At 43.9% G+C, this 17,195-nt stretch overlaps 1 protein-coding gene across 1 annotated transcript; it reads left to right on the top strand.

The window, feature by feature from the left end:
• The first annotated feature begins 860 nt into the window (after positions 1 to 860).
• LOC102855993 (keratin, type II cytoskeletal 3-like) lies at positions 861 to 6,651 on the top strand. The gene is made up of 9 exons (XM_006883870.1): positions 861 to 1,475; positions 2,518 to 2,738; positions 3,468 to 3,528; positions 3,953 to 4,048; positions 4,386 to 4,550; positions 4,969 to 5,094; positions 5,344 to 5,564; positions 5,910 to 5,944; positions 6,329 to 6,651. Exons 1-9 carry the CDS (start codon positions 861 to 863, stop codon positions 6,649 to 6,651), a joined length of 1,863 nt encoding a protein of 620 aa, XP_006883932.1.
• The last annotated feature ends 10,544 nt before the right edge of the window (positions 6,652 to 17,195 follow it).

The raw sequence follows: 17,195 nt of genomic DNA, 5'->3' as shown, positions 1-17,195 counted from the left end.
TGAGTTTCCTGTTCCCTGGGACTTGGGCTGAAACCAGAGAAATGCCAAAATGCAGTGGGCAAAAAAAGAAGCCTTAGAGAAGCCCAAAGATGTGTTTCTGCATGGTTTCTCAGCTTTTTCAAAACAAGCACACATTTGGCAAGCTGAATTGTGCCAATGGCTCATTAAAGTGCCTAGGTGCTAACTTCCCTTTGGCTCAAGGGAGAACTCAGGAGGCATATTTGTGATACCTCTGGGCATTCAGGAGTGGGAAAAATCCCAGGTTATCCCCAAGCCTAGCACAGAGCTGGGCATATGGTATTTTACAACCAAGCGCTGACAGTGGAATGAGGTGTTTCAGTTCTTCTAGTACTTGTGGTGTTAATTGACATACCATCCTCAAATCTTTAGGGGACTTCACTATCTCCACCACTCAGAGAGCCGGAACTTTTGTCACCCCACCTTCTAGTTCTGGGAGGGCCTTGGGACAACTGACAGGCAGACAGACAGCTGCTGAGCACCTGACGCTGATGAGCGAGCTTCTGGGCCCTGTGAGACAAACCTAGGAGGTGGCCATGCCCAAGCATGGGGCAATGCCAGGCACCACCCCGGCAGGTAAGCCTGCCACCTTAGCACTTTTACCAATTCAGATTATTTGCAAGGTGTGTTTGGTAGCCTGGAATAAACTATTGCCTTGGAGGCAAACCCAGCCCATGAGTATTTGGGATTAATTATCTCTCCTTCGTTTGAGCCCATCAGCCTCTTCAGATGTATATAAAGGGATTTGTTCTGCAGAGATCTTTAGTTCCCTTCAGTCTTTCTTCAGGGCTCTGTGTCCCTGCTTAACTTGCACACTTCTCTCTCCAGGAAGTCTTTTCACCATGAACAGACAAGTTGGCAAGACTTCTGGTGGCGGGAGCCAGGGTTTCTCTGGCCGCTCTGCTGTGGTCTCCGGCAGCAGCAGAATGAGCTGTGTGGCCCGCTCGGGGGGAGCCAGCGGAGGGGCCTGTGGGTTCCGTGGTGGAGCTGGTGGCTTTGGCAGCCGCAGCCTCTACAACCTGGGTGGCAACAAGAGCATCTCCATCAGTGTGGCAGGTGGCGGCTCCCGGGCTGGTGGCTTTGGTGGAGGACGTAGCGTGTGTGGAGGAGGGTTTGGAGGTGGCTTTGGGGGTGGCTATGGAGGTGGTTTTGGTGGTGGCTACGGAGGTGGCTTTGGGGGTGGCAGAGGAGTAGGAGGTGGCTTTGGAGGAGCTGGTGGTTTTGGAGGAGCTGGTGGTTTTGGAGGCCTTGGTGGCTTTGGTGGCCTTGGTGGCTTTGGCGGTCCTGGTGGCTTTGGCCCTGGTGGCTTCCCTGGAGGAATCCAAGAAGTGACTGTCAACCAGAGCCTCCTGCAGCCCCTCAACGTGGAAATCGACCCTCAGATTGGTCAAGTAAAGAGCCAGGAGCGGGAGCAGATCAAGACTCTCAACAACAAGTTTGCCTCCTTCATTGACAAGGTAATGAAAGTTCTGACTGGATAGCGTGTCTAGGTTGTGACTTTGAGTGTGGCAGTTCGATATAATATTTAGGGGCCAGGCTGGAGAGGGAGGGATTAGGAAGAACTTTGGGGTATTGGAGATATTCAGGGCTGGTGAGTTTGTCTGGGGTGCAGGGGGAAAGACAGTGGTATCTTATTTGGGTTAGAGCATTTGTGACTCCTGAGTGTCTGAATGTCTGCTTGTGTATTTCCTCTATTACTTTATCCAGATCTAGGCTGGGACAGCTCACATTTCTGAAATCAGGGACATAAGGGCCATCCTCACTGGTAGGAGAGGGTATAACCTAGAAAAGTTTGTGTTGAACTTTTCAAACTAGAGCTCTTCTCTGTGACTTTTCAGGTGACCCTTCCTCCTAGTGTGTTGCAGTGCCAGGCAAAGGAAGCTGATGCCCTGCAGAAGGGATTAAAGAGGCTTAAGTAGAACCTCACTTCCAAGGGGCTATGGAGAAGCTGGCAACTTACTTTGCCAACTTCTTCAGGAAAAGATGCATATTTGGCAACCTTCCCCAGGCAAGCATAGGACACAGGGCTGTCTCCATTGAGGATCAAGACTCATACTGACAATGGCTTTCCAATTACTATCAGTTTCTAGTGATCCATGTCTTCTGAAGGGCTAGAGTGAAACCTTAGATGGATATGACACTGTTGATGTTCATGTACCTTTGAGTGGAGTACACAGAACTCTTGAAAGCTGGGACCAAGTCATGAAGTCCACCAGAACAAAAGGGTCATTTTTATAATTCCCTGCTTTCAGGCAGGGACTACTTCCAGTTCCCCTTGTGCCTCCCTTTGCAACTTTCCAAACCACAAAGCACCTTTAGTATCTTAACTGATGCAACCATCCGACCACAATCTCTCCAACTATACTAAGATTCTGACTCCCTATCTTTTCTAGAGCATGCATTTGTGTGCAGGACCAGGAGATATATAGACAACCAACTCTACCTTCCTCTCCTCTGTCACAAGCATAGATTGATGTCACTTCTTTCAATGTATTGAAGGTGCGTTTCCTGGAGCAACAGAACAAGGTCTTGGAGACCAAATGGAACCTCCTCCAGCAGCAGGGCACAAATTCCATCACAGGCACCAACAACCTCGAGCCCATGTTTGAGTCCTACATCAGCTCCCTTCGGAGCTACCTGGACAAGATCCTTGGGGAGAGAGGCCGCTTAGACTCAGAGCTGAGAAGCATGCAGGACATGGTGGAAGACTTCAAGAAGAAGTGAGTGACGGGGTGGGAGTGGGAAGATGCCAACAGGTCACCCTGTCTCACTGTCTGAGTTTTCACAGCCTTCGTGCTGACTGCGGGGCAAGAGTGTTGCTGACTTTAATTTCCTCCTCGTCTTTATGAAGGATGGCTTGATCATTATGTTTTACTCCTTCCCTTTTCCCAAGCACAACCCCTTAAAAAATTGTTGTAGGTTAACGAATGTAGAAGTGGGGGCACAATCTTAGTTCTAGAATTTGAAAGACCTGGGATCTTCAAAAGGACCTGATCATATGATTTACTTAGTACTGAAGGATTTCCCATGATACAGGACATTTACAAGACAAGGATGGTCTGTCTTGTTTCATAATAGTTGGTTGTTGTGTGTCATGGAGTCAGTACCAAGCCATAGCTGACCCTCCAGCAGGTTTTCCGAGGCAGTGAATTGCACAGGAGGAGACTGACTGCCCATCCTTTTCCTGCAGAGCAGTAGGGCATTCAAATCACGTGCCTTTAGGAATGCAGGGCAGCTTCTTACCACTAGGCCACCAGAGCTCCCACTTAGTTACCCTGAGAATCATAAAATAGCAACGAGAATGTGTTCATTTATCTACAGGAGGATGGAAGAAATGAATGTCCAAGATCTCAAAGAACAATAGTATTTATGACCATCTAAAAACTAAACCAAAAAATAAAACAAACAAACAAACCTAAAACCCTCCTATTTCATTTATACTCTTATAGATACGAGGATGAAATCAATAAACGTACAGCTGCTGAAAATGAATTTGTGACTCTGAAGAAGGTAAGGATCGTGTTTGAGGTTTTGGGGGCTTAGAGTCACAGACTTTCAGCTAGGTTAACAAAATCTTTTAGTCCGGTAACGCACTGTATTAAATATGTAAGGTCTTATCTACATGGGTTTGATTACAGAAACTAATAAAGTATTCTCTAAATAATGAAAAAAAAATCTTTTAGTCCACTGCCATGAAGCTTCCAACTTCAGGCAGGTGGAGGAATAAACATAATTCAAGTCAATCTTAGCCTAAAAATGTTCCTAAAAGAATCAGTTTATTAATCCTTAGTTTTTGAGTAGGATTTAACTTATACCATCCAAAGAGATAAGAAAGGCTTCTCCAAGGGATCCGACTTGGATAGTCTTCCCTGTTTCTTGCTACAGTAGCACTTTGTTCCTGGTGGACTAAGACCTTTATGCTTCTTTCTCTTAGGATGTGGATGCTGCTTACATGAACAAAGTTGAGCTTCAGGCCAAGGTTGATGCGCTCATAGATGAGATCAACTTCCTCCGAAGCATTTATGATGCGGTAAGGAAGTTTGCTACATCTGAAGCAAACAGGGAGAGAAGTGGGGAGTAAGATGTTTTCAGATTTGGGGCTGGGACATATTGGCACCTAGGATCCTACAAGACCAACTGGAATGAGCTTAGAGGCAAGGACCTCTAGTGGGTGTCCCACAGGATGAGCTGCAGACTTGGGGTACTCTGAGTGGTTGGGGGCAAGAGTGGGGCAGATTAACATTCAAAGCTAAGAATCAGTAGATGACTGTTGATTAACAGTCTGTTAATAGACTATTGATTTCTCGGTCCTTGGTATGCCTATTGCAGAGGTCCTGAGAGTAAATGGCTTCCTTCTGTGTTGGCAGGAGCTGTCCCAGATGCAGAGCCATGTCAGTGACACGTCTGTGGTGCTGTCCATGGACAACAACCGCTGCCTGGACCTGGACAGCATCATTGCTGAGGTCAAGGCTCAGTATGAGGATATTGCTCAAAGGAGCAAGGCTGAGGCTGAGGCCCTGTACCAGACCAAGGTATGTGTGAGCCACTTCTTAGAGGATCTGCTCGGAAGGTTGTATTCTGTGGGGCTGTTGGGGGGTGAGACATCAGTGGTCGAATCCCTCTTGGTTTTACCCACTGGAGAAAGTCTCTAATGACTGTCGAATTACAAAATGTCTGAGATCCACTGTCCAGATCACATGAGATCCATTCTAATCAGGTTAGGTCATGGCCCCAAGTTTGCTCTGGGACTGTGGTGTGAACGAATTTTCCCACAACCACCCAGGTGTTCCCTTCCTTGTTGTTTTAGAGGTATCCATGCTGAAACACAACTCATTGCCCTTTTAAGCAGATGTTAACTAGGTACCTCAAGATTTTGTGGGTGGTATTGGGAACAAAAAATGAAATTACAAAAGTTGGCTTTAACACTTTGTCTGCCTTTTTGCCCTCTAGTTGGGAGAACTGCAGACCACGGCCGGCAGACACGGGGATGACCTGAAGAACACCAAGAGCGAGATCATGGAGCTCAACAGAATGATCCAGAGGCTGCGGGCAGAGATTGAGAACGTCAAGAAGCAGGTGGGATGGTCAAAGGTGCTGGTGCCTGGAGAACTGATGAGTGGTAGGGAGTAGGATCTTGGGAATCTTAGCCTGGAATGAACTCCGAGATCATCTTGTGGAACATCTGCTAATCCATGGGAGATTATAGATGGAGCTGGATTTGATGAATTTGTTGGACTTTCAGATGCTTGTTATGGGACAGTCTATTCTAGGACCCAGGCCCTGGGAGTCTTTAACCTGCTCATTCCTTTCCCTATCTCTCTCTAGAATGCTAACCTCCAGGCAGCCATCGCAGAAGCCGAGCAGCGTGGGGAGATGGCCCTCAAGGATGCCAATGCCAAGCTCCAGGACTTGCAGGCTGCACTGCAGCAGGCCAAGGATGACCTGGCCCGGCTGCTGAGAGACTACCAGGAGCTCATGAATGTCAAACTGGCCCTGGACGTGGAGATCGCCACCTACAGGAAGCTGCTGGAGGGCGAGGAGTGCAGGTGGGCCTCCAATCCTATCTTCACATATTCCTGGCCTAAAGTCAAATTCCAGGGGCCAGATAAGCGATGAAGGAAATGGGGGTAGAGAGCTGCTGTGTAGAGGGAGGCCCCTGCCTTGCACAGGTTTTGCAGAGAGATACTTCCCTTTATCAGTCCATTCCTTCTCTAGAGAATCAAAGTGCATCTGCAACCAGCATTCACAAGGTCTCTATGTTAATGCTCAGAGAAGAGTGGAGAAAGGGCACTAACCTGCTGGGCTTTGGAATTCAGTTCTGGATGCTATTAATCACCTTGATTCATGAACCTCGGGACTGAGTACCATTTTTCTCTTGCTTTCTCAATCAGGATGTCTGGGGAGTGTCAGAGTGCAGTGAGCATCTGTAAGTAACCGAAGCAATTATCTCTAAGGGAGCAGCAGGGGGTTTCTGGTTGGGTCAGGGCAGCAGAGTGGCGTTTGTCACTGTTCTAAGCACTACTGTTAATAGATCAACATATGGCCTCCACTAGGGATTCTGTCAATGACAGGAGACGTTCAGGCTGAGCAGACCCCAAGAGTTGATCGTATTGGATAATTCATACTGACTTATACTTATACCAATGGAAGAGAACAATTGATGACCTTAGAATGGCTTACAGTGGTTATTGATTGGTACAAAGATGCCTTGATCAGCTTCCAATTATCCGGGCACTGTGGGTTATTAATTGATTATAGAACAACGATCGTGACACTGCCTCACCCAGATATTGTCCTTTCTCTTCTACAGCTGTGGTCAGCAGCAGCAACACGACTTCGGCCTCAGCTGGTGGCTATGGAGGCGGCTACGGCGGTGGCTTCGGCGTGGGAGGTGGCGCAGGCAGCGGCTTCGGCCGCGGAGGCAGCAGTGGATTCGGGGGTGGCAGTGGATTTGGGGGCGGCAGTGGATTCGGAGGCAGCAGTGGATTTGGGGGCAGCAGTGGCTTCGGTGGAGGCAGCAGCAGCAGTGGCTTCGGCTCTGGCTCCGGGGTCAGTGGTGGAGGCTTCAGCTCAGGCAGCAGCAGAGGCAGCAACGTCAAGTTCTCCTCCTCCTCCCAGCGCTCCTCCAGATAAACGACCCGACCCCACACCTTCCCTCCCTGTCCATGCTCTTCTCCTTATCAGTCACACCTTCAGCACCCTTGACGCTTTCCTTGACCCCAAGGGAAATGGTTCTTTGGGCCAGAAGACTGAGGCCTTCTTGTTCCTCCATCCAGTTCCCAGCCATGCCCAGTCAGGGGAATTTCAGGCTCCCCTCTCTCTGGCTTCTGCTTGCGCCTGTGATTGTTGGGGACCCTCTGTTGATTTCCCTTGCTCCTGGTCCCCCCTCCCTGGGTTGGGTGGTCACAGGAGTTCTGATGTATATAAAATTCAGTCCTCTCTACCCTCTTGTTCTTTCACCAATAAAATGCATTGCATTTCACCCCAGGTCTTGTGTTTTCTTACTTCATCTTTGCCCCTACTGGACTAGCTTCTTTGTCCACTCCCTGATTGCCACCTCTCCCAGAGAGCTGAGTGGTCCACCAGCCATGACAGCCAAGGCAATCAGTCCTCATTGTCCATTGTCTGACACCTAAAGGGGCAAGATTTGGTTGTCCCTCTGTTCTTTGAGACTTGAGGACAGGGACATGCTCCAGGAGTCTTAGTGGTCTCTTATGTTTTTTTTGGGAAGACTGGATTGTGCAAGCATCCACCTCCAACTCATTTGGGGAAACTGAAGAGGGCTTTGAATTGCTTACAGATTGGGGGACAGAGACATCCTTCTCTCTAGGTATCAGACCCCACTCATGCTCATTTCTTGATATCTTTTTCCTAACAAGGTGCATCAAGGGAAATTGTGAGCTGCTAGAACCCAGAGACACACACACACATCCTGGAAGGCATTTCCAAGTCTCACTCTCAGCTCACCAATCCATCATTGGAAGGGTTCTATGCCCATAAAAATCATCTCTTCTTGAAGATCTTATCAAAGGTTCTGAGAAGTCCCTTAACAAAGGAAACCTGTTAGTTACCTACACTTCTCACAGGTCTATCTCCTGATAAATAACTAATGTCCCTCAGAAAATAGGCCACAAAAGCATTGTCTGAGTGAGCTCTGGGCTTCCAGGTTTGAGAGCCAACTGGCTATGCAGAGTTGTCCAGAAGGTCTTGGCTCAAAGAACTGGCTCAAGGAATCTAAGGAGATTCAGAAGGGTGGAGTGACTTGCTTAAGGTGAGATAATCTGTGATGACCTGAGTTGGAGATGCACCTGATATTCTGAGTCCAGAGCATATTCTCTTCTCCACACCTCTCTGAGACTGCATGTCCCGCTGCCCAGGCACCAAGAACACGTATGGAACTAAGGTAGTCATGTCAGGATAGGGAAGCACTATTTACATCCTAGACCCAAGTAAAGTTTATTTCAGAGATGAGGAACAATAATTAGTTGCACAAACTAAAACAGGGACTGAAAATCAAATAGGTTCAGTAAGAAATGTCATGTGTATACTTGGCCAAGCAATACAATTGCCAGTTCTACAGTGACCATCAAAGGCTCCTTTGAAATTTAGTAGCAGTTGCTTCACATTTTTGGGCAGGAATTTCTCTTTTCCAGTTGTCATCCTTCTTTAGAGGAAAAGTAGAAGAGATTGGCAAAGTGACTCAATTCTTGATCCAGCTTAGAAGTCAGCTTTATGAGAATGAGCTGTTTAAATCTAGATCAAAGTGTCAAAAAATTATTTCCTTCCTTCATTTAATCATCATTTAAGTATTTTCTCTATGTCAAACTAATCAACTATAGGAGATGCATTTGTGAGCAATAATTAGATGTTGCCTCTTTTCATTCTAGTAAGGGAGGCTGACAAAACTCATGTTGTTGTTATGTGCCATCGAGTTACCTGTGACTCATAGAGCTTCTCCTGTCCTGAACCAGTCTCACTGATTCTGACACATCAACCCTCATTGCCCCAGTTACTGTATCAATCCATCTCATCTGGGGTCTTCCTCACCTGTGCTGTCCATCCACCTTTCCAAGCATGATGTCTTTTTCCAAGGACCGGTCTCTCCTGGCCATGTGCCCAAACTATGTGAGATGTACCTTCAAAATTCTAGTCTCCAAGGAGAAACTTGGTTTCACCCTATCCAAGACGGAACTGTTTGGGTTTTTTGGTGGTCCATGGTATGTGCAAGACTCTTCTCTAGCACCACAACTTGGAGACATCACTTCTTCTGTCATCCTTAATCATTGTTCAGTTCTCTGATGCATAGCAAGTAACTGTGAAGACCCTGGCCTATATCAGGCACACCTCAGTCTCTAGACTGACATCGTCGCTTCTCAGTACTCTGGAGAGGTCCCTGACAGTAGATTTTCCCAGTGCAATTTGTCTTGTGATTTCCTGACTGCTGGTGCCAAGAGTGTGGAACTGAGCAAACTGTAATTGTTAACAACTTCAATGGATTTGCACTGCATGCTTTTGGGCTGGCAATGCAACTCCTTACCACCCAGCCATCAGAGAAAAGGTAGGATTTGTTGATGGATTGGATATGGCACAGTGAGTAGGGGAGGGGAAGCTTCTATTAAGAAGCTCAGATAGCATTGTGAGCAACTGGATGGCTGGCGAGGCTATTTCATCTCTCAGAAAGGTGGACAGAAAAGTATTGATGTACTTGGAGAGGAATCTCAGGAATTCTGCCTTCCCCTTCCCTCCCATTATTTTATCTGAGCAAATGTTTGCAAATCATTGTCATTCATAGACATTTTGTTTTAGAACAACCATTAAAATTGATTAATGATGGCGAGCTCTGGTGGCCCACTGGCAAGAAGGGGTACTGCAATCCCAGAGGTGCACGGTTCAAATCCACCAGATGCTCTGCTGGAGAAGGAGGAACAATCTCCTCCTGTACCAGTCAGATCTGATTTGACAGTACACACACACACAAACACACACACATACACACATAAAATAAAAAATTTAAAAAATTGATTAATGACAAAGTTTAATCACATTCTTATTGTATATTATCTTTCCCTTCACTTGACTCATCTATTATTTTTGCCTCCCTCTCCCTTCCTTTTCATCCCTGTTAAGTCTGTGTATAAACCAGATTGACAGGAGGGAACTGGATGGAGATGTCAAAAATGAAACTGGAGTTGTCCATGTGGATTCCGAAGAGAGTGTTGGAGGTTCATGTTTGTACAACATCATCATGTGGATGGTTGAAATGGGTTTTATAGCCATGGGAACTCATGAATCTTTGAGGGAGTGGGGGGAGAGAGAGAGAGAGAGAACACACCCAGGCTAAGCCTCAAGGAAGCCCAGCATCTAGTGCTAAGGGAGCGAAGTATAGTCAGTCTTAGAAGTTGAGCTGGATCCAAGCTTTCAGTGTGAGAAGTCAAGGGGTTTCTAAATGGACTCCAAGGGGAGCAAGAACAAGACCAACTTTCCAAGGCACGCAGTTCACTGGTCTCAAGACTAACATTCAGATAGTGACCTATTATCTTTTGTGGTGCCTAAGACATAAGATTCTAATTAATGTCTATTGACCTTTGTTCTGACTATAGGGTTTTGGAGAAGACTGCAACAAACAAATCTGTCTCAGAGTAAATGCAACAAGTGTGCTTTTTAGAGGCAAGGTGGGGGTGGGGGTGAAATTTCATCTCTTACTTTACTTTGGATGTTATTAGGAACGACCAGTTCTTGGATAAAGACATCATGTGGGGAAGGGAGGGGGTCATTAATAAAAGAGGAAGATCCTCAATGAGCTGGGCTGACCCAGTGTCCATAATAATGGGCATGAGCGAGTCTGAGATAGCGAGGATGACGCAGCACAGGGCAGGGTTCGATCTGATGGTCATTGGTTGTTATGGGTTTAGTTGACTGGAGAGCTCCTAACAACCACTTGCTGTAAAGTTAGAACCATGGTCTCTGTACGTTGTTAGCTCTCTAGTGACTGGGAGGAATTACTGCTGCCTCTTAAAGGAGAGTAACCAGGGTAGGCTGGCTCCTTAGGAATGGCCTGGTGGAAAGGGCTCTTACTTACATCCAGGTTTCACTGTGGCAGAGGGATGGCTATGGCAGATGACTTTGGTGCTAGGACCTAGAGCTGAAGGAGTTAATTCCACAGTTGATAAGATAATGTTTTCAGCAGCATAGTCTTGACCTTTTCTAATGCAAGTTGAAAACAGCTTTTGGGGAATTCTCTCCATTTTTGAGTTCTCCTTTCCCCTTTGCTTCAGCATTTACATAATTTCTTTGTGTAATTCTACTTGAATTTTCAAGTGCTCTTAAGTTGCAGGGGTTGGGCTTACTCTCTTGTATTTAACTCTTTGAGTAGATAAAGATTGGGTTTGTGTTGTCTATCCTTTTTCAATCCTCTAAGGCAGATCATTTGCCCACAGGGCGAGTTACAGGAGAAATCACAGATATTATTGAATAATACCACCTTGTATAAATGGGACCTTGACTTGGAATTTGGAGGTCAATGGTCTGTCCACTCAGTTCCACATTCTCTCTCTTCTTATTCTAAGAACTTGTTGATTTTGATTTACACTTCTCTTATGATTAAGGAGACTAATAGGTGTTTCAAGTTTCAACTTATTTCTTTTTATCTCCTGCAGGAGAAATATTTCCATTTTTGTCGAGTCAACTTTGATTCATGGTGAGGCTATGTGTGTCACAGGAGAATGGTGCTCCAAAGATTTTCAGTAGATAGTTTTTTGGAAGCAAATCAAGCCCTTCTTCCAAGAAGACTATGGGTGGATTTAAACCTCCAACTTTTCAGCTAATACTCAGACATCTTCATTGTTTGTACATGTTCATTGTTCAAGGACTACAGGATACAGGCACTGGTCAGAGTAAATGACAACAGTGATGCTGACACCACATCAGTAAAGGCTCAGTTCAGGAAACCGAGCATTGCTGCCCCCAAGAATCTGAAAGCAAATTAACATCTGTTTGTGGATAATCCAAATTTGACTGCTGATAGTCAAGGTGTGCATATTAGGTTTTATGTAATAGACAAGTAAACATCCAAATGACTGCTTCTTGTATTATTGAGATAAGGATGAGATTTTATTAATAAATCACCTGGAGTCTCACATTTGGGATTTGGGTTGCTCCTTCTTTCTGCCTTTGAAGTATTTTGTCCTATGTTCACTCTCTGCTGACAAAGACTCACTTAAGCTGTATTTTCTTTTTAACACTTAGACCTTCAATCCACTTGGAAAGTACCCAGTAGAGCCACATTGTTATCTGTGAAGTAAACAATAAACTTAATCCCACCCCAAATAGTTATCCTAAAACTGCTCATTGAGTTATCCAAGTTTTGAAAATAGTGCTCCACTCACTTATTCGTCTTTTACAAGTCCTGCTTGCATGAAAATGACATAGTTCATATCTCTGTAAGCCCAAGGTCAAGCTAATCACCACAATGACTTCCAGTCCGAAGTCAGTTTTCCCTGGGATCCATTGGTGTGGGAGTGATGAGGGCACCTGGGACCTTTGGTATCCATGACCAAAAGGAACTATCAGCTCAGTCAACTCCTGGCAAAGATGGGAACAGGGAAGGAGGGCATACAAATAGTGGTTCCCACAGGGACTATTATCTTGAGACAATTTTGGTTGTAACAACTGATGATTGCTAATGACATCTAGGGACTTAGTGGTGAGAAGTTGCACTGCCAACACAAAGGTACATGGTTTGAATCCTCCAGCTGCTTTGAGAGAGAAAGGAGTAGTCTCCTCCTGTGTAATTTACTGCCTCTAAAAACTTGCTAGAGGGTCAGCTATGAGTAAGTTTCAACACAATGGTGCTTTTTGGTGCTGTTGAGTCGAATGTGACCCATAGCAACCCCATAAACAACATATCTGAATCCTGTCCTATCCTGTACCATTCTCACACTTTCTGCACACTAGAGCTCACTGTGCCAGTCTACCTGGTTAAGGGTCTCCTCTCCTTTGCTGACACTCTACCTTTCTGAGCATCATGTCCCTCTTCAAGAAATAGCCTCTCCTAGCAAAATACCTGAAGTATGTGAGGCAAAGCTTTATCATCTTTGTTTCTAAGGAGCATTCTGGCTACACTTTCTCTAAGACATACACCACAACTCAAAAACATCAATTCTTCTTCTGTCATCCTTATTCATTGTCTGTCCAGCTCTTAGATGCATAGCAAGTAATTAAAAGGACCATGGGCTGAGTCAGATGCATCTTAGTCCTCAAACTAACATCATTACTCCTCAATAATTTGGAGAAGTCCCTGACTACAGACTTTCCCAGTGTGATACATCTCCTGATTTCCCAGCTGCTGGCAGCAAGGGTGTTCATTAAGGATCCAAGTAAGATGAAGCTGTCGACAATTTCAATCTTTTCTCTATCATGATGTTGCCTATAGGTCCAGTGGTAAGAAATTTTGTTTTCTTAACATTGATATGCAACCCATATCAAAGGCTGTATTCTTTGATCTTCTACAACAAGTGCTTCAAGTCCTAACAACTAGATGGTACATACAAAACAATAATAGCATTTAGTGGGCAGAGGTTAGCCAGGGTACTAAACATCGTACAATGCACAGGACATGCTCTCACAACAAATAATTAATTACCTGATCAGAAATGTCAATCATGCTGTTCTTGAGAAATGCTAGATCAAAGCAAGAGGTTATGGAATCCATCCTTCTAATTAAGAAAGGACCCACCCACATCTTGAGTGATAGTCCTTATAGTTAAGCTGAGTGTAGACTCTTCAGAATATGACAGAATTAGAAATTTTGAGTGATTGCTCTGTTTTTCTGTGATATAGAAATATACTTTTCCTCCAAGAAAAGTCACAGGGAACAACCCAGCTAACGATGTGGCTTTATTTGGTACTTTCCAGATGGGGCTAGGGGCCTACGAGGTGATTCTCTGTGCCTCTTTGCCTTTGATGATCTGCTTCCTTTGCCAGCAATGCTTGTTTGATCTTCAACCGCTTGTACTTCCCTTATTCATCTTTGAAGACCACTCAGAACTTTCCTACAAGTTGGCGTTGAATGTGTATCTTCTGTATTCTCACGGGACTTTGGTTTTTCTTTACATCACTGGTCTTGTTTGTCAAGATGTCTAGCTTCAATGCTTGTCCTTGATCTCCCCACTAGAATGGAAGTTGTGCAGAGGGGTGGATTACCTTCTTCATCTTTGTGGCCTCGATGCCAAACACAGAGCCTGGCCCACAGCAGACACTATGAACTTCACTGAGCTGATGAAATCTTTGAAAAGAGTAGGTTTTTGTAAGTAATTGCTGTCCGGACATATGTCAAAACAACATGATTAAACAACAAACTTTTGTTTGGCACTTACTGGTGTAAGTCATATATGGGGCATTTTGTACATGTCATCTCATTTAATCCTCACACCACCATAATGAGGCATGTAGTAATTATCCTCATTTTCCAGATGAGGAAACTGTGGCTTAGGGAGGCAGAGTATTTGGCCTGTGTCACACAGATGGGGGAAGTGGCATATCTAAACTTTACATCCAGTCTCCATGTGTAAGCATTGTGCTACACTGTTAAAGGGGACCTTTGACCTTTTTCTCAGATTTGTGGGAGCTCTCTTGGACCAGCCTTGGCCTATGGTGCTAACAACTTCTGGAGTCTTCCCCCCACCATTTAAAAAAAATTGTGATTTTAATGAAAGTTTACAGAAAACTTGGATTTTCATTCATTCATGGTTGCACATTTTCCTCCCTACCTTTAGTTCACTTCCCCCCACAAATATTCATTCATTGTTGCATAATTTCCTCTGTACACCTGCCCCCTCCCCAGTTAACTTTGCAATGTACCTCTTATTCTGGACTGTTAGAATACAAATAATGCCTAATCATATATTCCTTTGAAACAATTATTTTCTTCATCTGTACCAATGTTCATTATTTATCCCCTCTTTTCTTAGTTACTCCCCATCCCACATGTCAGTCCTGTTTTTTAACAGTGGTGTTATATAGTATTTATCATTTTGTGACTGTGATATTTCACTCACCATAATGTCCTTCAGGGTAATGCACATTGTGTAATATTTATGAGTTGCTTGTTTTTTAGTGCTGCGTAGTATTCCATTGTGTGAATATACCATAGTTTTTTTATCCATTAATTTGTTGATGGGCACTTGGGTTGTTTCCATCTCTTTGTTATTGTGGATAAAACAGCAATAAACATGAGTGTGCATAAATCTGTTTGGGTGTAAATTCTGGTTTCTTTAGGGTATATTCCTAGTAGTGAAATTGCTGGGTCAAATGATATTTCTATTTCCAACATTCTAATAATGCATCAGATTGCCTTCCATAATGGTTGTACCATTTTACATTTCTACCAGCAGTGAATAAATGTTTCAATCTCACCATAACCATGCAAAAGCATTTGTTGTTCGCTGTCCTATTGAACTTTGCTCTTGTTACTGGGGTGAGATGGTAGCTTAGAGTTATTTTGAAGGCCTCTGGAGTCTTGGGGAGCCTAATGTTCATATGTTCACAGGAGCGAGGTCTAGGGTTGAGACCCTGTGAGGTTGGATAGTCTTCCTTCAATAGAGAAAGCCACCAGCTGCTCTGTAGGAGAAATAGGACAGTCTCCTCCTGTGAGATTTGCTGACTCTAAAAACCCACTGGAAGTTTGGCTTTGGGTCAGTGTTGTCTCTGTGGTACACAACAACAACAAATAGCCAATGGTAGCTAATTTTTTTTAAAAAAAACTTTTTAAAAATTGGTTTTTGTAACAATAATTCATTTACATTTTGTTTCATTCGTGTACATTATACTCCATACAATTCTTTATACACAGTTTCATATAATACTGCATCCCATATAATTAAATACCATTGATCTATGCCTATTATTATACCATCTTTTTAAGTCCCAATTGACTTTTTTTCTCTTACTAATCTTCCTACTTAACTCTATTATCCTACTGATTTCCACCCTTCCTCTTTATTTCCAGCCCCTTCCCCTTGGACATTTATACACGCCTTACTAGTTATCCTTCTATTTTTACAATAATGGCCTTACAGTCTATTTTTTTTAATACTGGTTTACATACAAAGTTAAGAAAATTTGTATATGTTGCTTTTCACACTGGATCTTTCCCCTTTCATTTACTCATCTGTCTCTCTACCCATGAAATTGTGTGACCTATGATCAAGCACCCCTCTCCCCTCCTTGGATCCTCGTATTCATTCTACAATAATGGTCTTACGCAGTATTTGTTCTTATAAGACTGAGTTAATGCACTCAGAATAATGCTCTCTAGATGCTCCCATGTAATACAGTATTTTATGAAATCATTTCTCTTCAGTGCTATTTTACTTTATTATTTTTGTGTGTGCACCGTCAAATCAGATTTGATTGGTACAGGAGGAGACTGTCCCTCCTTCTCCAGCAGAGCAAGTGCTATTCCCCCCCCCCATTTGTATAACTGTTTATTTTTTTAAATTTTATTAATTTTAATGAACATTTACAGAGACTTTGGGTTTCCATTCATTCATTGTTGCACTTTTCTCCCCGCCTAGCCCTCCTCCCCCAGTTCACTCTTCTCTTCGGAAAGCAGAAGAAAAACTCCTTCTTTGGTATACAATCCCCCCGCACCCCTCCCACCGCCCTGAGTACACTCCACTATACAACCTTAATTCTGGAGGAAGTGCTATTTTTATACTCTTTTCATAGGAAGTAGTTAAGAGGCTTGTCCTTTGTCAAAATACCATTAGTAGAGATTTGAAATGGAAATTATTTTCACTAAAACATAGTCCCCATAATTCTAGAAAGTATTTAGTCACTCAATATTTTTGACTGATGGCCTACATTATCTCTCAGGCCTGCCCTGGGAAATTGGATTGGCAGACCCAGAAGAATGGCTTTGGTATCAATCCCAAAACTCAAAAAACTCTTCTCATGGTGACTGAGTTGGAGTCAACTCATAGCTGATCATGCAGTAGGCTTTTAGAGGCTATATGCTCTGGAGGGGATTCCCATCTTCCCCTGTGGAAAGACGAACTGTGGATTCAAACCACCTGCTTTTGAGTTGGCAGCACAATTCCTTATCCCCTAGGCCAGCAGAGCTGTCTATTCCCAATATAACAGTTAGAATTCCTTGCAAAAATCATACATTTCAGTGCTGTATCAGCCCTAAACTAGGCAACCTCTCAGTATCCTCCTCCCTTTAACTTCTAAATCCACACTCTTTAGGAGGGCTTTGTATAGAAATCATCATCATCACAGGGGCTCCCATGTAGCTGTTTTTGTGTAAGGACTTTCTAATATTCATTAACTCCTCTAGCCCTTGCAGGTGCTCTATCAAGAAGCTACTCTAACTCCAACTTATAGACCAGAAAACTGAGTCAGAGAGAGTAAAATGACATTGATAGGGCCACACTATAGGTGAGAACAGAATTTGAACACAGGACTAACTTGAAGGTCTCTATGTTTCTCTATTTCTCTAAATGGCAAGTCTGCTATAAATGGGAAATGTATTTCATCTGCTTTTTATAAAATGCTTGTCTGTCAGATACTGATCTAAATCTGAGCATTAAAATGAAGACAGACTAGAAAGAAGGATTTGCCATTCACTTCCAAAATAACAGGCCTTTGAAAACCCCGTGTACAATAAATAGAGTACA

The sequence above is a fragment of the Elephantulus edwardii genome, unplaced genomic scaffold (assembly GCF_000299155.1).
Source record: "Elephantulus edwardii isolate Elephantulus edwardi_28Jun2011 unplaced genomic scaffold, EleEdw1.0 scaffold00030, whole genome shotgun sequence".
NCBI lineage: Eukaryota > Metazoa > Chordata > Mammalia > Macroscelidea > Macroscelididae > Elephantulus > Elephantulus edwardii.
The sequence above is the reverse complement of the archived record's forward strand: the minus strand, read 5'-3'. Positions and strand labels throughout refer to the sequence as shown.